Source organism: Acanthaster planci, linkage group LG06, assembly GCF_054643075.1.
Source record: "Acanthaster planci isolate LZ-2023a linkage group LG06, COTS_SCS, whole genome shotgun sequence".
Lineage (NCBI taxonomy): Eukaryota > Metazoa > Echinodermata > Asteroidea > Valvatida > Acanthasteridae > Acanthaster > Acanthaster planci.
Window position 1 is genome coordinate 19,067,165 of NC_141782.1, and position 22,894 is coordinate 19,090,058.

Sequence of the window (22,894 nt, forward strand, 5' to 3'; positions counted from 1 at the left end):
CAATTCGTGAGCAATCAAGCAGAATCATAATACATGTTAATCGTTTCCCCACACTAGCATGCCCGGTAAGGATCGAGCAAATGGAATTGCTGAACAATTCACCGAACCTTTGAGACCTTTTAAAAGATGGCCATTTGGTCATCATGTATTCGTATTTCTTCACGCTAGTCCTTTCACTATGTTTAAAATTTGCGCTCGGGTAGTGTGCCGGCACACTCCTGGCTTACTATGCAGCTGTCAAGACCTTCTTTTATTATAGAACTCATCGATGCAAACCTTGAACCCTAGTGAAGAAACCATCCCAGGGTTCCCTAGGTCACCACTTTCACCCGCGTCTTCCTCCCGTCCACAAAATAGTCAACGACAATCATCATATATCCACCAGACTTCAGACCGCCTTGCCAATGTCCATCCCAGACACACCGCTTGTGGCAGGTGTCCCCCTTGGATACCCTTCTTCTCTTCCCAGCATGGCATCTTCAAGTGTGAATCTAACAGCTGTGTTGTTTGCCAGAACCATGTCTAGGAATCAGATACATTCTCTGGACATGTCTAGGAATCAGATACATTCTCTGGACACTCCTCCGGTCATGTGTGCCACCCACAGGACCAAAGGCACTATCACTTGTAGCTCTTCTAATGTCATATGCATTTCCATCTTATCTCTTGTGTGCAGTGTTCATTATGTCAGAGAGACTAAGAACACTCTCAAGCGTTTTTATGGCCGGAGATCTACGGTCAACACCAAACGATTACTACCCTTTGGGCCACCACTTCAACCTTCGATCCTAACCGTTCTATTGTCTGACACGAGGGCGTAGAAATCACTTGGCGCCGTAAAGATGCTGTTCGCTTCAACGGGGAGAATTAAGTTTTGGATCCCTCGCTTCGCACCATACAACCCCATGGCCTGAACATCCAAGAGGGAAACTACTAATTAGCACTCGTTTCTTTCCCTCTCATTTGTCTGCAGATATACCCCCCCCCACTTGGGGTACAGTTCGCATCGTTCCATTATATTTTTCTTCGATCTCTTCCACCTTACATCCTGTTGCTCAACCATGCCTTTCATGTAATCTCCTTTACGCCTTGCCCCTTTATCCAGCCTGCTGCTTTCTTGAACTTTTCTTTTGTCCTCCTGCATTCGTCCATACGTGGGTTATTCCCCGTTTGCTTGCAAGTTTGTCCTGTCCACTTGTTATTTTGCCTTTGAGAAAGATTCTGGTGGGATCGAAACTTCAGGCCCTCTACAGTAATCGATGCAAAGCTTGACATTCGCAGAGCAGAATGGCTAAAAACACGATTGAAAAATGATCCTAAGTGCTCGAGAAAGTTGAGAGTTGCCTCGTGAAAAATGGCTACCAGCAGACTTCGGAAAAATCATTTTTTAGGGGGGGGTGATTTTGTTTTGTGGGAATAATTAAAAATGTAGTTGATTAACCCACAAAAAATTGAAAAGAAATTGAAAGATAAGTGGCCCGACAAGAATTTCATTTGTGTTTCAGAAATCTCAGGGATGTTGGCGTGCATGCTACTGGGCCCTGAACAGTGCTGATTTTACACTGTTTTCAATGGGGCTTCAAGCCCGGGCTTAAATTAGTGCACATCCCTAGGTAAATGGTCCGTGGCCCACGTTACATGGTTAATTGCCCCATTATTTGATCAAAGGTTTTGGACCAAAGATTGTCGCTGCGTGGCGCTGTACATATCTAGATGTTAAAAATCAAATCGACAGAGGTCGTATACGCGGCGCGGCTAGCAAACAGGGTGTACACTGTCAGTGTCATACTGAACTTGACGTCGTGGTCGACGTGTCCAGTTGCCGTGGTCAAAGAACGGTAAAAGGTGACTTATCAGATCACTATTTCACGACATTTACAGCGTACACTGGCGCGTATTATTATTACACTGCCGGTGCGGTGGACATGTATGGTGTTTGGTAGCCCCACAAATAGGGCTGTAACCAGTGGCTCGCTTTCACAATCTGTCTCTTAACATGGTGGCGACAGATAAGAGACAGATTGTAAAAGCGAGCCGCTACAGCCCCATCTGTGGGGCTAGGTTTCTGGTAGACCTGTAAACAGGGCCCAACGAATACTCCTCCGTCGTATATACGACGGGATATTAGCTGTGCCCTGTTTACGGGTCTAGGTGTCTGGAGGCTGTTGCCAGTGTTTTATCAGGTTTTTATCAGCTAAGCCTGTCCCCTCACGCCCCAACCGTCTCTTTCAACTACACAGAGTCCCAGTGTGTGCCAAAATCCCTTCATTCAAATCAACAAATTATTCATGCATATGTAATTTTTGCACAGATTATTTATTTACTTTTAGCTTTGGGTTCGCCGTCTGCAGGTCTGCCATATCGGATGAAGATATGTCAGGTGTTAGCTGCATAGACTTGGAGAAGGTTGAAAAATTTTTTATAGAAATCTGCCAACCATAGTTTGGGCAGCCCAACTGTAGCATAATAGAGTACCAAAATGAATACGTCACACGCACAATTAGTGTGTAAAAGGCATGAGCGCATTAACCAGCGCGTGAACTAACACACGTGCGTACTCCATTCGTTTGCACTGCTCTTTCTGGTTCACAGTGACGTCACACTTTGGTACTCTTTTGCAAAATTTGCTGTGGCATACTTTTCTTGTGAAAGCCCACATGTCCGCGACAGGAAGCTAAAAATTTCAATTTTTTTTCCGCTTACCATTATGACTTGCTTAATGCACGCTACAACGTAGCTTTGCTGTTGCCAGTGAAATGACCAGTATTAACAGACAGCCATTTTCAGCCCCGTTTGAAGAGCTCAAGAGCTAAATGCACACGGTTGGCATGAACTCAAAAAACCTTGCAGACTTTGCATGTAGCCAAATCCTGTCAGTGAGAATCTTGTTCGTGGTTGGACACAAGCAAGGAAACGTGGCTGTTCAAGTAGGGAGAGTGTGTGTATTCATACGAAGCGTTTCAAAGTTGCATTGGGGCATGAATGTGCATGCGGGCACTGTACTTGTCAGAGCCTGCATGTAGTGAAGTTGCATACTAGACAAAGAATTGAGACTTTTTAATGCATGTCTTGCGTTGCATAGACAGAATCACTGGTGATCAGACTTTATTTTAAACTGTACCAGAATGATTTACATGTATTTTCAGTCATGTTGTGATCACCTGATACGTGGATGTAGGCCTACATGTATCTAAATAACAATGGGTAGCAATTTATGTAACTGTCATACAGTGATCATGTCCCAGATTTCTGGCTTGGCACAAATGACTTGCTTGTGGAATTTGAAATTCTTTAATTTCAATCGTTTTAGTGTACCTGTAGATGGTCAACATTTACAGAAAAGAAAGAAAAACTTTCCCCCTTGGCTGGCAGATGAACATCTACATACATGTACATGCAATTTTTCATTTGCCCTTCTAACGACGCATATAATGTATGGGTGTATAGTGCTATATAGGGCCTACTCAGTGTTTTTTTTTCCGAGAGCTTGTGAAAAAAATTCACCAGCTTACTCGGGTTGGACTCAACTTTGCAACTAAAGGGCAAGACTAGGGCGAAACCCACAACAAAAGGGCAGAACCTGTTAAAATTTAACTTCTCCCCGATGCAAAGTACATCTTGTACATTGTACGTGACCCACAGAATACACTGCATACATGTAGAATGAGCCTCTGACGGCATCACTCTTTAACATGTGCACTTTTCCCTGGAGCCAGTGGGGGCCCCCGTGGTCCACTGAGCATCGTACTGTAGGAAAGCATACCACATCACACAATGTGTGGTATCAGCAATGAAGATATGTAATTTGCAGTCAATGTCCACTGTGTGGTAGCAGGTGCACACATCGCAGGGTACAGGCTGTGGCATTTTAAAGTCAATATTTGGTTGATTTCACCATGTCCACCCACATGTACATGCAGACATCTTTATGTGAAGTTCCTGTACTCCGTTTAGGAGAAATGGATGTCATAAATTTTGTAACATGTAGACATGCATGTGTCCAGATTACCTGACATGATTTACCCTGCTCCGTCCCGCAGTGTCATTCGGGCTTCTCTTGGACCGTCCTGTCAGTGTTTTGGAAGAAGTTTGATATGATCTCTTTCCTTGATAGATTTTGCTTGGGACAATACAGAGCGTCACCATTATGTATCGGTTGTGCAGGACAGGTCTTCGTCTGCAGACATTGAAAAAAGAAGGGTGTGCTGTTTGCATTGTACCACAACACAGGAGTTTTAGTGGTGAGTACCAATACCTTAGCAGAGAGAATCCACAAATGAGTGACACCAGAAAGATGTCTCTTGCGGCACTCTTGACATGTGCATACTCTGGTTTGTGCATGTACGGGGCAAAATACTCGAGTTGCCGACCTGGCATTATAAAAATGAGAGGGGGAGGTGCCCCGGGAGGGGGGGTGAACCCGAACAAACGGGCAAGGCATACTAATAGTAACTTCTGCTTTAAAAACTTCTAGCTTACCACTTGAGAACAAACGATTTAAGGGGAAGGACAAAGTACATTTAGCTCCCTAAAAATTAATTTTTTGATAGGGGCAAGATGCAGTCTCCCCCTTCCACTACTGTGCTCATGCAGCCCGTGTTCATACATACATGTTTCCCTGTTTCCCTACCGTATTTGTGGATGCAGCCGTCAGTGCCCTCTAAAGTGCTGTTCCTATCATTTGGAACAAATGCCACCTGACCTCTTACCTCTCCTGCTGTTGTTATTTTTAACCAGTTAACAGTGCACACCGAATTAGTATTTAATGGACCCCCATAAACAAAATTTCTACCAACCTGCCCTGTTTTCAGAGAAATATTTGGGGGGAGGGCCTAATCTGAAGGCTCTGTTTCCTGTGTGCAGTGGGAAGGAAACAGCTGGCATTTTTAGTGTTGGCCTGGTATCAATTACATGAACATTATACATATACATGTACACCTCGAACTCTCTTTTCCAACATTCACCAGTGAGGGAGCTCTTAAGCACAGTGCCCTAGACTCTACTTGTGCATGTAGACAGACTGCCAACATTGGGGCAGAGTTAACTCAGTTGAGTATGAGCATGTCAACGTACATACTGTACACGTGGCTGCAGTGTGGGAAGCCAGGTTTAGGCCCTGCTGTATTTGGCCTAGATGCATACATGTACAAAACACGCATGACATCAGTCCTGGAGAGACAGTTGATCCCATTCATCCTTCACCAGTTACCAGAAAAAGGCTTGCTGGCTGAAAAATGTTCTCACTGCTTCACAAGGACGGGACATAAAAGTGTCGACTGAGTTACTTGTTTTTCAGTGTTTTCAGTTTTTTAGGTTGTTTTTTCTTTGCTTGAGATTTTCTCAGTACGTGGGTGTGAGAGCTTGAAAGTAACCTGAAATGCATGAGAGGTGGTGCCGTTGATGCAGCCTTTACCCAGTGGCATGAATTGTAAGGTTTTGTTTGATAAGAGTGTGTAGGCAAAAAAATCCACAGGGGATGGGGCCTCTACTCCACTTTCAGTGCCAGTACCATTCAAAGCGGGCGGATATACAGATATAACATGGCTTGAGGGTGGATCCACGTAGTCAATTTTAGCTCCCAGGGTATTGGAAATCAACAAACGAGTTCCTGAGGCTTCGAGTTTGTCAACTTCAAACGCCATGGGAAGCTATTAACAGAAAAAGCGACCGGCATGCACTGATGAATGGACCAGTGAAAGTTCAGCTGTCAGTAATGAGTACAGTATGTACCAGTATGTTGTACATGTAGGCACATGGTGATATCAGATAACAGGCACTGCTCTCCAGGGCAAAACAATTACAGATGTTCAGGCAAGGTAGTAAAAAGGGGACCCAAAGGGGGCACTGGCCTCCCACTTCCTCCTCCCTTAACATTTTTTCAGACTGGCAGGTGTACATCAAGCTTACATGATGTCTGAATTTGTAAGAGAAAAGACTACTGTCATTGTCAGACTGTGCCAAACTCAGTTTTTGTGGTAGCCCCAAATATACAGTAAATGCAAATCAGCCCAGGCTGTATTTTTTTCCAACTTCAGTCAGCCCTCAAAATGCCAAGGTACCACCATCCATGCCGGCAACAGCCTCAATGCCCGACACAGACTTCAAGCCTGCAGAATACAAGGTACTGTACATGCGATATGAGATGAACTCATACATGTGTATATGAGATAAGCAGAATTGGGATAAAGTTTGAGAAAATTGTTAGTATAGCTTTACAGTGCTCAGAAATGGAGAATTTGAAACACCAAATGTTTTCGGAGGTTCTTGCATCTTTGAATCAAATACTGTGTGTCAAGCTCGAATCTGAATGTTTAAGTGACTGCTGCCATGTGACTAATTGGAGGACTTGAGTGGTGAGTGAGACATGGAAATGGCTGTACTGAAACAGTGAGGCTTTGAAAATCCTCAAGTCTCTCACATATGTTTTTTTCACTGTGTCAGCCAGTCTGTCTCTGGTGTTGTAGTTGAGTCCATCACAAGTCCCCTCACAAGACCAATCGAAAGCTGAGTTAGCGATGGCTGAGGAGTACTTCTTTTGTTTGAATAACTCGTGACTTGGCTGGACTTGTGGTGGGCTTGCGATGGCCTTCCAGAGGCTTGCAGGGACTATATAATGGACTCAGCTTCATGCACATTGTGCGACATGTCTCTATCCTATCCATCAGCATCATATTCCCACACTTACTCACACTTCCTCCTTGGGAGAATTATGCACAACTTGACAACAAAGCCCTGTTACTGACACATTGATGACAACAGCGAGCAGCAGTGATGAGTATGTCTTTTAAAAGGTTTGTTTCCAAATTTTGGCCAATGTGGCTTCGTCTGTGTTCTAGCTTTACCTTTTGTTCCAGAGACATTTTAAAATGTTAACCACAGAAGCCCACTCACACACATACAAAGTTGTCTAGACAATGGCATTGTTAGATAGTGTGACAAATTGTGCCACGGAAAATGAACCTGCATTGAACCAGGTAGTTTCAACTCCAGGGACCATATCAAGTTTTGCAATCCCAAAGTCACAACCAGAGACGTGCTTGTACTTGAGTTGGTCACAAATCCCTGAAAGTCCCCTCAATTACAGCCCATCACTACTTTTCTGTTTCTAGTCTACAGTCTCGTGACCAGCAATTCAAAATGAACTATGCAGAAATTTATCATCGTTCGCCGTATCCAAAGAGTACTTGTGAAAGGACTTGTGATGGACCCCACCATAACCGTGACACTGAACAAGGGATTTACAAAATTCCCATACGTCGCAGAATGTCTCTTTTTCTTTCACTCCTTTTATTTTTTTTTTACACCAGGGTATGTCTTACGAGGAGGCACGAAAGGTACGGACTTCCACCATTAACCCAGCTATTCTGGAGTACTACAAGCAGCCGATCATGCTCCATCAGGGCCACATGCAGTGGCTGTTTGACCAGAATGGCAAACGCTACTTAGACCTCTTTGCCGGCATTGTGACGGTCAGTGTTGGCCACTGCCACCCGTAAGTGCCCACATGTCCCTGTTGATTTAAACAAAGCTATAGACCTGGGTGGGATAAGAACCTGGAACCTCAGGAACGTTGCACAGGTGCTTAATCTAGCTGTGCCTTGGTAATTTCCCAAATTTTCCAGTTGAACTGATGGGAAGCACCCTCCCCCAGTACAGGTTCCTCTGTAGTTTCCTCAACCCGGCAGAACACTCCTCTTAACAGTGAACTAATGACACATTACGACATATTCCAATACACGAGCATCAAGTCCAACTCAGTGGAGTTTTGACCAGGCTTTAGATATCCTGTCCAATCTTGTAAAAACCCCTTGGTGGATTTTGAAATATTTTGAGGCAAAGTACCAATATGCAGAAGGACAAAGGTCGTTTTCCAATCATTTCAACTTGTACCTTTCACACTGATTTCTCTGATTTTCCAAATGTACGTACACATTGTACATTTCTCTTCCTTGGATCTTATCAGTTTTGGAGGATCCCATATGTTGTGCTCTCACATAGCTCTTCCCATCCTGGTTGAGTTCTTTCTCCACCAGTGCACCGTGCTCAATCTGCCAAGGGGAAAACCGCACTTCTGCTATTTTGATCTAACAGAAATTCTCCACACGAAAATTTGCTCTTGTAAAAGTGTACAGTTTCCCAGCACTGAAGCCAGAGAGACGTTTCAAGACACATATAATGATTGCCTTAAGTTCTCCCTCTGAAAAATATTGGAAGTTGTAAAGAACTTGTTTTTCTTTCTCTGTTGGTGTTTAATAGGAAAGTGAACAAGGCCTTGCATGAGCAGATTGACAAAATCTGGCACACCACCAATGTCTACATGATTCCTGCCATCTACGAGTACGCCGAGATGCTGACCTCCAAAATGCCTGGCAACCTCAAGGTGTGCATAAGTTATTTTACTAGTCAGACATTTCTAAGCATTGTACAACTTTGAAGCAATGATTGGTTCATCTACAGATAGCCACCTGTCCACCTGTTCTGGGAACAGGCAAAAAACAGCGGCAGGCAGTGTCAGCCTGGGCAGGGGTTACAAACTAACATTTACTGGTACTTCACAAATCTTTTACACTGGGGAATAAATCTTTTTCCATCCAAAGCATACAGTGCAGAACAAAGGAAGCGCAGGCTCAGATAGCACCATGAGGTAACAGTCTCAAAATGTTTGCCCAGAGTGTACTGGACGTTTTCAACAATAACATTTCATTTAATAGGAAGGTCAGGCTAATCTAAATGAAGCTCTGAGTAACAATTTTTTACAATCCAATCAACAGTCAACAGTAAAAATGCTGCTTAAAACCATGAGATCATCAACTAGATTTTAAAACCTCCCAAAGTGCGTTGTATTGCTGCTGCTAACAAGTTTCATTGATGAGGGGTATATATTAAAAAAGATTGATCACCAGATGAAGCAGTTTTGCTAACTGGCTGATATCATTTTGGTACAGTAGTCATTGTTGAACGCACAGTGCGCTTGGTTGAGTGAGCGCTTAGTAGCTCAGACAGATACTGGTGATCTGGTTCCAATTCCTTTAAAGTCTTTTAAAACAGGACTCAGAATGTTAAATTCCAACCATCTATGTATACAAAGCCAGGGAAATCTTTTCAGCAGTAGAGTGACATGCTGAGGTCTTTTTTTTGTCCCGGTAGACGAGCAGCTGAGTTTAGAATAACCTGTAATTTCCTCAATTTAATTTGCGGCAAACTGGAAAGTGAACTGTAACAATAATCAATTTTCAATGTATCAAAAGCACAGATCAATTTTCTTGGTGGAATTCTAATCAAGCAGGTTATGTATTCACCCATGTGAAAGGTGTTCATGTAAGGCTTATGGGCAATGTACAATTCATGCGTGCCACTGTGCCACCAGACACCCTGGACGCATCTGCTTCACGTTGGTAACTGTCAATCTACAGTTACACTGCGAATTATAAGTTTCATTGATAGGGCAGTCATCTCTTGTCATGAAGTGCGTTGTTATACAAAATACTGTTATAAAGAGCAGTTTTCGTAGGGCTGTGCCGAATATCTGAATATTCCATCAATTATTGAATATGCAATGTTATTTTCTGAAATTGAATATTCGAATGCAAAATTCATGAAAAGGAAGGGAGAACTGTCTTTTGTTTTAAATGAGACAAAATTGCAATATGGAGGCTTGTTTCAAGCAGATTCAAGTGAAAAGTGTCAGAAATCTTAGGATTGAAAAAGTGAAATATTCTTGAAAAAATTTAAAAGGAATAACAATGTTCAACGGGTGAAGAAATATTGTTTGTCTCTTAAATCTTGCTGAATGGTGGCTGGAGATAATCGTAGATGTGAGAACCTACTAAAGTGATTGTAGTGTACAATTGTGTGTTTTATTGCTACTGCTTTTGTGTGTGGTCCAGTCATCAACAATCTGCTGGCTGGTACGACTGAATCTTCGGATAGTTGATCAAATTGAAGGACGAATATAGTGAAGTATTCGAATTGACTCAGCCCTGAGATTACGATAATCCCAATTTCTTGAATTCTTATCTTTGTTTGTTTGTTTTTTCACTCTTTTGATAACAAAGCCATGGTTGTAACAATCTAATTTGCGTGGTTCATGCAACTTTGTTATCATGACCGTCGACTGTCGTTGAAGAAAAAAAACATGCAGCTTTTGCTTGCTTTGTTTTTTGCCAGTAGAAAGTTGGTGCCATACATGTACATGTATACGGAGCTTCTTTAAATTACTAAGGCACTAACACAGTCTCTAAAAGGAAACCTGCTGGGCGCATCCATGCTTATGCATGCACAAACCTGTGGGAAAACTTGAATTTTTGTACGGCTTTTGCATGGCCATCTGCCTCTCTGTTCTAAAGCAATGCAATTATGTCAAAACGTAAATGCATGGTCAGTAAACGAGTGATTTAATTAGTAAACCGAATAAGTGTTTTGATTAGCGTAAACTGCACAAACATTAGCTCGTACGTGCTTCAGCTAAATTTTGTTGAGTGGATCATACTAATGACAGAAAATGCACTCATACATGTATGTCATTTGCATGTGTTGTGCTCTGCGCTGCATTGAGAGGGCAGCATTCAGAATTTCTTCAATATGTTCTCTATGCACATGAATTCAACGTGTCTGCACTCAGGATGGCATCGAAGCTTCACCGGACGAGGAACAAGGAGTTTGCACTCTACTAAGTAATTTAATATACAGGTAGCTCTATGTAGGTACATGATCAAAAAGTAGAACTCAAGTTTACAGTGCTCTCAACAGCTTTTTATGTTCGCTTGGGGGGTGAGCTCCCGTCGGGGAGGGGTGACAGGTGGGGACTGGACATTATTTGACCCCTGGGGGCACTTATGAAACAAATGTTACACTTCTGTAACACATGTTAAAAGTTATTGTGTTTACAGAGCTAGCTACCAGAATAAGCCCCTGGCAGTCGCTATATTTATCAAGACGTGAAATACTATTGTCTTCAATTTTTAAATTTTTTATTTTGCTTTAAAAAAAAAAAGACTATTTTTTTCATGTTTATCAGTGAATCTACGGCAGTACTCATCGGCCTTCATTGGGAAAGACCTCAAGCCAAGTATATTTTGGGGGTTACAATGCATGTATGCACTTATTTGTTGAAAAACTTTGTGATCAACCATGTGTGCACCAGCAAAATCACGCTTAGCAAGCCACTGAAAAGTATCCAAAAACTAACATCAAATTCAGGCATTAGAAAAGAAAATGGAAGAAGGAAACTATTAAATATTGTGAACTGTATCTGGAATTTCTTGTGTGGTAGTCTGGCTCACGATATCCATGTATTGTGGGGTCAACACACTGTTCCAAAACGGCCTGGAACCAGTCTCCTTCATATCACGCAGCATGCTCAGCGCATTGTTTCTTTTTCTCCACTGCGAAGTTTGTCCATGACACGTCTTGTGCGTGATGCAGGCATCTATTTACTGTGCCAAAATAAATGCACCATCGTGACGGGTGCGACTCTTGTTCCAGGTTTTTGGTGCACTTTGCCGATTCTTCCATGTCTTGTTGTTCATTTATGTGGCTGAGGGTTGTAATTTCTAGCCACACTCAAGTTTCTAAAGAAATTTGCTGCAAAAAAGATCTTCCTGGCCACATTTTTAGCAACATGGTACAGTTTGTATGTTTGCCCACTTTCCTGACTTTAGACGAGTGATTTTTTTTTTATGTAGCTTGAGAAACAGACCAGCGATTGATTCTTAAAAGCTGGGCTTCTTGATAAATTGTAATTAAAACTTCACAACTCTGTTTGCATTTCAGAATGTCTACTTTGTTAACAGCGGGACGGAGGCCAATGACCTAGCAGTAAATTTGGCACGTCTACACACTGGTGCCTATGACATAGTGAGCCTGAGGTGAGTGTCTAAATAGGTGTCATGGTACCAGTAATGTTGACAGGTACATGTAGGAGTGTGGTTGCATTCAGTATCAGAACACCGGTGCCCAGGATGATATCCAATTTAGCCTTTTAGTTGAACTTGCCAGTGAGTGTCTTGATACTAAAAACTTTAACAGAGTCATCCCTGGCTGAGTTTTGATTCTTAGAGAAGCCAGTGCAATGGCACTGTGAGCTGAGCTTGATTCTGATCATTTTGGCCCCAGTGACATGAGTGAGCAAACAAATATCAGGGCACCAGTGTCAGTATGAATGGCATGTAGTGAGTCTCATTGGGTAACTTTGGTGAGTATAAAAAATGAATGTTTGAGTGGTGGCAGCTTTGACATTGTAACAGGTGTACCAGGTGTGGGTCACTTTGGAAAAGGGTGTTTCTAGACCAATCCAGCAACGTTGTCTTTGGACATTTCTGATGGTCTCCTTCAGTGGCGGAAAGCATTGTGTTGGGGTTTTGTACAAAGTCACATGATGGATCAGCACCTACATGTATTGTATAGAGCGACAGTATACATATAGTTGCTGTACAGTTGTCATAATTCTTATTGCTATTGAAAAGAGCCATTGCAAATGAACACCCATAACATTACCTTGGTCTTTTGACTTGCCAGTAAGTATGTATTTAAAAATTATGTATATGGGGGTAGGCATCAAACTGTCCAATTGAAACAGTGAAACATGAAGTTACTGTGCCCATAAAATTTGACCAGCCAGTTGATCCTTTTTTCTTTTTTTTGGTAAAGGAATGCCTACCATGGCATCAGCCCCACCTTGCTAGGCTTGACTTGCCTGGGCAACTGGCTGTATGATATCCCAGGAGGCTTCGGCTATCACAACGCCATCAACCCCGACCCGTTCCGGGGGCCGTGGGGCGGGAAGAATTGCCGCGACTCTCCTGTGCAGGTAGGAGGATAGATTTTCCACATTGCCAGCTTATTGCAGTTGTATTGAGACCGCAAATCCCAGATTTAAAAAATTCCTCAAATCTGAATGGTGTGCATAAACAAGAATGCAGAACGACGACCTACATGTACGTGTGAAAATAACCCTCTGGGAATTTTGCAAGTATCCATCGTTCATTATCAGTAGATGTAAAAAGCAGTCTCGTGATTATCTCCTGCACCTCCAGGCCTTGCACTATTTTTTACTTGCCCGTATATAAAAAATGTTAAAAACCTGAAATTTGTTATCAGCTTACCGATGCAGAATTTGACATTTCGGAAAATAAAAGGCTGATGGTATAAATAATAAAGAGGCGTGTATGTTAGAAGTCGCTGGAGTCACTGGTCACGGAGCCGGGATCAAAATCATCTCTGTGCTTCATCTTTCCTCTCATTTGGGTTGCTTATGTTTAGCAAAAAATGCTACTTTTTGCTTACTTTCTGACCTCCACACCCATCAGAAGGGGGTGCTGTTTGCACACGGCTTTGTGTATAGTGTACTTCGTATCAAACGCTTTCAAGCACTCCTGCAATACCCAGTATAGCTAGCTGCGGGCAATTAAGGTCAAAAAAATTGATAATGCCCCCCTCAAAAAAATACTTCTGTTCTCGGTTTCCCGACTGACTCTTACTTTTTGGCTTTTCGACCCTAACATTTTTATCGGCAAGTTAGAAAAACAAATTTACAAAATTAAAAAAAAAAATTAAAATTAATGCCGATGTTTTTGCTGTCTTCACAAAACACCTTTCAACAACCGTTTCTCGTGTTAAAACGCTTGTTTTTATATGTTTTCCTTCTTCATTTGCAATTTTTGAAAAGAAACTTCTGTCATTTTCACAAGTTCAACTCACGTATTACTGTCGCAGTAGTGAAATTATTCTTGTGCGCAAAGCTCAATGCATGAAAGTAAAGCTGCGCTGGTTCCCACCACACTGGGCCCATGCAAAAGAACGCGAGACGGGAATGTGCTAACCAGTCTTTCATGTCTTTACGTCCCGGTCGCTAGTCGATTAAAACTATATCAGTGTCATACACGCATGCAGCCATACAGTTGCAGGTTGAAAAAACATCGATGTTGCAAGAGGATTTCTTCAAGTTAATTCACAGAACTTGGTCTCTTGTTTATGCAGTTATTTCCTCTGCTCATGAGTTCCTGCCCTGGCACGTGGTTTATCGCCCGTCGGGAAGCATCATGTACGCTTACCACGCGATACACAGACATTGCTGGCCAGTTTGCCATCATGATCACCTAACTAACATTGTGTGATTTGTCCATAATACTTGTGATCTGTCGACTGCAGAAATTTTACATATATCAAGACATGTATTTAATCACTGTTTGAGACAATATTTGAAAGCTTTCATCCCCATTCAGGCTATTACATCAGCACAAAAAAATTGACCCAACAAAATTCTACCTACCGATATTATTTTTGAGAGGCATGTAGTCAGAAGCAGAAGTGGCCTAAACAGTGAACGAGAATAGTGTGCATGTGCGGTATCGCGCCGTACCATGTGCTACGCTGTACCAGTACTACAACCCACCAGTCTACTCTGTTCATGGCGTTCACGGTCGCTTACCACCCTGTCGTGTGAGCATCGCGTTCCAAAAAGACAAGTAAAAACACATCCACAACAACTCAGTTTTTGCGATCTTGTATTTATTATCACGACGAGCATTATATATTTTGATCTAAGTTTTAACAGGTAGGCTTATTCTGAATTTTTCACTAGCCCACCGGGCAACCAAGAAACCAAGTTTAGGTAGCCCGGAGCATTTTTTGCTAGAATTTGTACGCCTGGCTAGTACTATTTCGAGGCCTGACCTCATAACTACTCTTTACTTCCAGAACGGATGGTTTCAAGGTTGGGCCTCCCCATGACCCCACCACAATGAAAGGGAAAAGATTTGAGTTGAAAAACAAAGGTGAATGTTGAACCTTTGCGTCAGTGTTTGAAATAAAGAAACAGTTTAGGAAGTGGGTATTGTACTCACTTGTAGGTATTTTTGTGATGATCTGTGCTACCACATTGCAGATGGCAAGTGGCTATCCCAGCTGCTAACCCATACCACCCCCCCGTGCTGTTATTATATTGCAAGCCTATCCTTGTGTCTTCCTATCTGTCTGTCTGTCTTTGTGTAGACCATCAGGCAATGTGATTGTGCAGCTGGGCAGTGCCATGCGAAGGATATGTACATTGACCAGTTGAAGGACCTCCTTCGGTACGAGACACCCAAGAAAATCGCTGGCATGTTTGCTGAGAGCATCCAGGTAATTTGCTTAAAGTATTGGGTGATTTTCTGGAGGTGTCCTGGTAATTTTCAGAAAGAATCATGGTAATTCGTTGAAAGAAATGAGGTAGTTTACTGGAAGTATTCAGGTTTTTTGCTGGAATCATTTGCTAAAATACTGGAAGTATTCAGGTTTTTTGCTGGAATCATTTGCTAAAATTATTTGGGTAACTTTTTGAAAATTTATGGGCAATTTTCTGACAGTATCAAGCCAATTCCTATTTTGCTGTAACTATTGCAACAAATGCCACTTGATACTCCTTTTAACCACTTCCTGCCGGGGCATTTATCAATGTTGAGGATGCTGGGACGGAATATTTATAATTTTTTTCTGTTTTCAAAATTCTTTAACAATTCCTATCTATTTACTGGACACTTACAATCGACATTCTGGGCCATTGATTTTCCTTCACGGAAATAAAGGTGTCAGACATTTCAAACACTGCTTGTTTATTCACCCCCAGGGAGTCGGTGGTGCAGTCCAGTTCCCAAAGGGTTACCTAAAAGAAGCATTTGAACTGATCCGGGAGAAGGGGGGAGTCTGCATATCTGATGAGGTGCAGACAGGCTTTGGTCGGACCGGGGAACATTACTGGGGTTTTGAGGCCCAAGGGGTCCTCCCTGACATCGGTGAGTGTATCATTCATCCCCAAATATCTTGTTTTTATTTATCAACACAGAAAGTTACAAAGCAGAAGGAAATCAATACTTTTAAGTGAGATAAATTTTACCAACACGTTGTGGAAGAAACTTACTTTTGAAATGCAATAGTGCAGTGCTTTTTGAGCCATAAGTCTGAATCACAATGGTATTAAAACGATTCACCAATCAGACGGGATTTACTCAGTTTTGATGTAATATCCAAATAGATTGGCTAATCTCAATCACCCTGTCAGTGTTCTCCTACAAACACCCAAGTATTCTTTGTGTCTTTTTTGACAGTTACTCTCGCAAAGGGCATCGGTAATGGTTTCCCCCTTGCTGCTGTTGTTACCACACCAGGTAAGAGGGAACTTTTCTTTTGTGTCCTTGAAAACTGCTCCCGCAATTTTGCTAATATTTCTTTTGTCAGAAACAGTTGTTTGTGAACCAATTGTGCGTGTCTGCACAGCTTGCAACTAATGTAGAAGTAGCCAATTTGATTTTTTTAAGGTAAGGTCATTCAAGAACAAAGCATACCTGCTTGGCCATGTTCCTTGTGTCTGCGTCAGAGCGCGGCTTTCCTGGTAGTGTTGACTTCAAAGTACACATATTGTCATTCTTTCATTTTGAGCATGCACTGTTGGAATACTCAACTGGCTCATTTAAAGTGCCTGTTATCAAAACCGTCTGGACATATGTAGGAAACATGATGCCACTAGATTTTTTAACCAACAGTTTCATGGGACCCTAATGAGCCCCGAGTATGAACGGTCTCATGAGTCAGGTTAGCGTAGTTTGTACTGTCCTCGCTTTATACCAACTCTGTGACCCTCGGTTTGAATCTCACTGATGCTTTCACGTAGATTGGGTTTTCACTTTTTACCTGCTGACTCCCAGGGTTTTTCTTGAAATATTTGTCAGGGGTTTTCCTCCCACCTCTAAAACTGAACATTCCTCCATTGTCCTATGTCCTAGGGTCCCAAGAGGGACAGTTTATACCTGATGGGAGTTTACATTGGTTTAATAAAAAATCAATCAATCAATCAAGTCAATCAGCAAGGGAGGCTGTCTTTTGAAACTTTAAATAGTTAGTTTTTTTTTAATGATGATTGAACAATACGGCCGTTTCACAATAGTGCGCCACCAAGAGTTTGCAACGTGTTGGCCAATCACAGTGCACGAAACTTGTCGACCCATTGCGCGCTTGGAAAGGGTCGACAAATTTTGCGCGTTATGATTGGCCACCGTGTTGCAAACTCTTGGTGGCGCACTATTGTGACTCGCCCGTATTGTGTCAACCATGAATTACAGTCAAGGGGTGTTCCACAGTTCTGATCCATAACAGAAATGATTGCTTGTCAACATTTGCAAGCATGTTTCTCCTAGATATTGCCGCATCACTGACCAGGGCCCTGCACATCAGCACGTACGGTGGAGGTCCACTTGCTGGGGCTGTTGGGAAGGCCGTCTTGGAGGTAAAGGAAGATGATAATGGTAACAATAACACTCCAGGGTGTTTGAAGCAGAAACCGTGCTAAATTGATTGACATGTGAGAGTAGGAAATGTGAGACACCTGCTAATTGAAGTAACATCCATTGGATCTATTCCCATGGCCATACAACCTTCAGAGAATCTATCACATGTCCTTTAAAGTCCCTGGAAGTCTGTCATGAGTCCACATACGTCATCCAATCCTCAGCCATTAAGCCACAAACTTCTCAAGTCAGTGACAGTGACGAGCAAGAATGCAACAAAATTGGTGGCAAAGATAATTTGAAAGTTTTGAATTGCACCAGATGACAGTATCTTGTATGCTTCAACTTTTATGCATATCACTGCATCGGTCTTCGCTTACCTCCTGTGTGTGTCGCCCAAGGTGAAAATGAGCACTTCTTGATTTATGTGAGCAGTTGGATTATTGAACCTACTTGTTTGGTTGCTTTTGCACCTGAATGTCATAGGTCATTGAGGAGGAGGGTACACAGGCAAATTGCAAGGAGGTTGGCACCTACACGTTGTTGGAGTTGGCCAAGCTGAGAGATGATTTTGAAATCGTTGGGGACGTGCGAGGCAAAGGACTCATGATCGGAGTTGAAATGGTCACAGACAAGGTTGGTGCCAGTTGTGAAACCCGCCCACTGGTTTAGCAGGCAGAAATGCCCTTTGGGTCAATTCTTTGGAGCTACTAAGCGCAGAAAAGGCACAAACATGGGTTACCAGCCAAGCTTCTCCTTGGGTGCGCACAGCCTGCCCTGCCAGTGGTGTAACTAGGGGGAATTTTCCAGGGGAGTCCTGGGGATGCACACACTTTTTCAGAGGGACTGAAAAAAAATCCGATGAACTGTGGCTTTCAAAAGGGGGGGGTGGGGGTGGGGCACGGACGGGGGAGGGAACAGACCTCCGCTGGGGTTATGTGCCCCCCCACCTTGTTAAACAATGGTGTCCTGCTGACCAAGCATGCAGGGTTCCTTAACTGCATTTCCTTGAGTGGGATGATGACATTGGACCCGTGTTTGCGATAGCTCCAAGTCATTGTTGAACGTGAGAGGTGACCTCATATAAGGTCAATAGGGCAACGTTTCACTGGCTGTGTTTCCGGCTAATGCTGCATCTCAGAGTTGTGGCTGTGACTTAATTGATGTAACACATGCCTGTCAAAGCCACTTGCCACCTCTAAAGCCCCTTCACATAGACAGGTGTAAGATTCAGACTTGATTCCGACAAGGCTTAACACTTAGTGTGACAAGAGTCTAATTCCCTTCCCTGATGCTTCCCCCGCTTGTATCATAAACCAACCTTAGACTTTTTGTTGACAGCATTTGGTGATTTTTCTGTTTTCCTAAGGAATCCAGAAGGCCGCTTCCCCCTGAACAAATGGGAGCAATATGGGAAGACATGAAGGAGATGGGTGTCCTCATTGGAAAAGGAGGAATCCATGGAAACGTGAGTGTTACCCAAGGGAGACCCCACTGACTGGCCAGTACAGACTGTGTAGTTTGTGTGGGCCTCCATGATTCGGTGATGACTGCGACAATATTTCATGGCATAGCTCTCTGAAATTTACCAAGATATTCATGGACATGGAGTGATTATCAAAATAATCTGTGGTTAAAAATGTGGAAAACTTTGATCTAAAAACCCACCCACTGTTTAAAGTAAAAATAAACTGAGTCCGCACGTAAAACCCTGTGAGTGTCATGACACAACAGCCCACTTTGATTAAGATTTTGTGGTTCTCAATGAGACCTTATTGAGCATGTGAACGTATTTTGTACAGTGGCGTAAATACCGGGGGGGGGCAGGGGGCTTGTGTCCCCCTAGAGGATACCTACCTAGCAGTGTCCTGCCCTTGGTCTCCACTCACAATCCAGTTGGGTACATGGAGATCGGTGGAAGACCCATACAAGGTGAAGATGCACTTTGAAGTAACACAGAATCTGGAGGTTTGAAGAGCCCGTGGTGTACATTTTTCATAGATGCTTTTTTGTGCATGTTTATACCTCTCTTCAGTGTATAAGACCCATTTGTCATTCTTTTGAGGTTAAGCACACGGTATTTATTTTAAATTGATTCAGACTTTTCTGGACAACAGAGGGCATCTGTGATGTCATTCAGGGAAGAGACTGTTCCGTTCAAAGGTTTTCCGTCGGCAGCTTCAGGTGCATGGGAATCAACCCTGAGCACAACCTTGAATCTTGCCTCGCAAAGTCTTGCATTAATTACCATGAAAATTGAAAGGTCCTTGAGGTCTGCTGAGAAAAGGCAATATGCACACTTGGTAAAACAAATGCAAATGGGACACACAGGTGCGGCATTGGAAGCATTTCCTCCACATTGTCCATTGCAGGAGCCTTTAATATTAAAGCCATCCTGTGTTCTTTGCCGCTTGCTGATAGGTTTTCCGCATCAAGCCTCCCATGATTGTGACCAAGGAAGACATGGATTTTGGCCTGTCCATCCTGAAGAAGGCACTTCAGAACCACATGGAAAGGCATTCTTGATGGGTCTATACTCACCAGAACAGCGGCGTTGGTAATGATGCCAAGATCATTATCACTCCTGTTATATATTCCCGTAAATCATTCCTAATTAGCCTCTGAGAGCCAACATGTTTGACTCAAGGCAGCCCAATGGCAAAAGTAAGAGTGATTCATTCCTAAATTGCCCATAAATTTGATACGACTATTTCCTGTGATCATGTATTTTCTCCCATTGTTTAATAGTCTGGTTTCTGGATCCTCCAATTTCAACAGAGAGTTTCGCATGTTTCACGAAATCAGGCTTTACTTTCATGATCAGATATTGATTGGATTGGGTATTCAGGATGGTTTCAATACATTTGCTGTAAAAGAAGCATTGTACTACATATAAGAAACAATTTTATATACAATTTTGGATTAACCAAGACATATTGTCAGCATTTGTTTTTAATCTGCATCATGTGAAAATATTTAATCACTGCTCAAAGAATTATTGAATAATTATTGAATATATGCGTTATTTTCAATGTTTTAATGTGAGGATAATTACAATTATACACATAGAGTCAAAAGACATGGCTGACTTAATATTCTACATTTTTTAAACGGGTGGCTTTGAAGACATTTTCATAATAACCATTTTCAGATAACTTTTTTTTTACTAATTGAAAGTCTTTCATTGGGTTATACACAAGGTCAGGGGACAGGTTATGTCGGTATTAAGTAGCTTTGGAACTCGATTTGGTTCTTTGGTTACAAAAGAGATACTGTATTTTTTCTAGAATTCTTCCTTGTTTCATTCAGGCTCTTGGTCTAAATCACTTGTGCTGTTGTCAAAGTTTTATCTTTTGCCAATTTTTGTTTTTAAATTACTGCCTGTAGAGATAGACAAGTTACAAATTATGACATACAAAATTTGTATTTTTATGGTTAAATCGGACAGCTGTGGTCCAATTATTATACACTTTATGTCTTCCAATATGCGCCTTTTTATTATATGTATACTTCTATTAGAGTTGGCGACAATCAAGATCAGTCTGTAACTCTCCACGAACTTTTTTACTGGCAAATTATCCACTCCGAGCGGAACAAAACAGGGCGTTCTTTTTTTAGTAATCACATCAATCACCATGGGTGTGTTCCATTAGCTTACACCTGTAAGTCAAACTTACACGAGAGCGTTTGTTTAGCCATCACGTGATCTTTGTGCCTGCCCTGGTGTCAGTCACTACTACCCAGGCTGGCTAGTGGGTCTCTGGAGGCTGCTCGAGTGTAATGACGTCACGGATGGCCTGTTCAAGCATATGGATATGATGGAACTGGCGGGGACTTTACCTTTTTCCCAGAATGCCTTGCCGAATACACTGCAGCATTTGATTCGCCTCATTTTGAGGCTTTCCTTGCATGTAACACTGGTGTATTCAGGGAAGCTAATCGAATGCATCCATTATAATTAAGACCAATGGGTAATCACTGCATAGACACGCCATGAGGCGCGCAAGTATATGCGCGGTTGATGCGGAGCACGATGAGTACGCGTAACTAAGGCTGCGTCCGAATCTGTTTAGAGCTAGGTCGCTATGTGTGGAGATGCATAGACAATAGACGTAGCCGTAGCTCTGGAAGCCCGTTTTGGACACGGCCTTAGTTTTATTGTCTTTGTGTACATGCAGAATGAGTGCAAGAACCTGCTTGTAACCACCTGTCTTTCTTTCGCCGATTGGGGTGCACTTCAGCTCGGGGCGTATTGAGCTGTTGTGAACGCAGTAAGGGAGATCATTATTGACAGAAGTCAGTGTCAGAAAAACCTGAAATTGGCATTTTTGCGCAGAAGTGCTGAAAAGATTCAAAAGCATTCAGAGAGTGGACGTGCTTTTTTAAAAAAGGTAATTTTATGCTGTTGAACAAGCTTGGTTTCAATAGTTTTTGATGTTTCTTCAGCCGAAAATAAGTTTGTTGCGTGTGCCATTCTTGACGTAAATGAAACAGTTTACAAATATTTGATAATGATCTTTCTAAATTGCTATGTGCATAATGTCAGTCTAGATGTTTCCATTATGTTTTTACCCTGTGTGTGAGCAATAATAACCCCAAACGAGTGGTGTGGCTTAGGGGAGGGGCAATTCCCCAGTGGCGTAACTAAAATGTCCGGAGGGCACCCGGAGGTGCACACATTTTTTCAAGGGGGCACCAAGTAAAACTGCAGATATATAACTATATAACGTTTAAGTCAATGGAAAGTTTAGATTTGGGACACCTGGGGGCACGTGCCCCCTTCCCCTTCATACATGTAGTTACGTCATTGGCATTCCCTTTGTCTTTAGCCCCCGTCCCCCAACCACCCTAGGCCCCAAGCAGAGTATTCAAAAGGCGAGTAAGTATGACTCAATAGAAAGGCAAATGACCCAGCCAGGTTTCCTCAAAACATCCCAAGATTCTGCATAATGTGTTTTGGTGGTTTGCTGTGCAAAGTTACATTGACAGTGTCGTGCATAATGCATTCACAGGCAGATCGCATCGTACATGTACTTCAAACCCTGAAAATGCCGGGCCTTTTCGGACAATCTTACTACCGAGGGGCGGTTCGACCCCTCCTCGTAACTTAGTTGTCCCGTACCAGATTTTTGTTTTAAATTTAGTATGCGTCAAACTGAAAAACGAGAAATTACTCTGTTTCAGATTTTGTTTTCAGGGTTTTAGCGTTTTTCAAGTCGAAAAAACGAATGAACAAACCGTACACGGACCGACTGATTGACAATACTTTTAAATTGTTTTGGAATAAAATGGGCGATGTGCGAGAACGGCGCGTCCGATTTTCATAACATTTCACAAAATTGGTGTTGATTTTGACTGCAAGACATATGACTGAAAGAAATCCTGCAGTCTCAGCGCGTGAAATGCATTGCAACGATATCGGAAAAAAATTTATTGATGTCGAGGGGATCTTAGTCTCAGGTATTCAGGGCTCAGTCACACTTCTGCGTATGAGTTGCGCACTGACATTTTTTTCATACGCAGTCGTATGCATCTTAATCTTTTTGTGTTGATGTACGCAGGAATGCGCACAGTACAGCCAAGCTGCTGGCAATATATATGCCAGAAGATTTCGGGCATGCAAAAAACTACACTGC

At 42.5% G+C, this 22,894-nt stretch overlaps 1 protein-coding gene across 2 annotated transcripts; it reads left to right on the forward strand.

The window, feature by feature from the left end:
* Positions 1 to 1,691: 1,691 nt before the first annotated feature.
* On the forward strand, positions 1,692 to 20,732 carry agxt2 (alanine--glyoxylate aminotransferase 2). Of its 2 annotated transcripts, none has more exons than XM_022254406.2 (14): positions 1,692 to 1,845; positions 4,115 to 4,241; positions 6,036 to 6,121; positions 7,308 to 7,492; positions 8,257 to 8,380; positions 11,773 to 11,867; positions 12,649 to 12,808; positions 14,992 to 15,120; positions 15,605 to 15,770; positions 16,083 to 16,142; positions 17,169 to 17,257; positions 17,745 to 17,894; positions 18,628 to 18,726; positions 19,680 to 20,732. In XM_022254406.2, the coding sequence occupies exons 2-14, from the start codon at positions 4,148 to 4,150 to the stop codon at positions 19,782 to 19,784; spliced, it is 1,542 nt and encodes a 513-aa protein (XP_022110098.1). In that variant the 5' UTR covers positions 1,692 to 1,845; positions 4,115 to 4,147; the 3' UTR covers positions 19,785 to 20,732. The 2 variants fall into 2 exon arrangements, with proteins under 2 accessions (XP_022110098.1, XP_086994212.1); XM_087138086.1 differs by lacking the exon at positions 1,692 to 1,845 and adding an exon at positions 2,385 to 2,406.
* Positions 20,733 to 22,894: the final 2,162 nt, after the last annotated feature.

Coding starts and splice junctions, on each gene's coding strand:
- agxt2 (XM_022254406.2), top strand. CDS start 4,148: ATGTATCGGTTGTGCAGGACAGGTCTTCGTCTGCAGACATTGAAAAAA. Junction 4,242..6,035: donor ACAACACAGGAGTTTTAGTG/GTGAGTACCAAT, acceptor TTCCAACTTCAG/TCAGCCCTCAAAATGCCAAG. Junction 18,727..19,679: donor AAGGAGGAATCCATGGAAAC/GTGAGTGTTACC, acceptor GCTTGCTGATAG/GTTTTCCGCATCAAGCCTCC.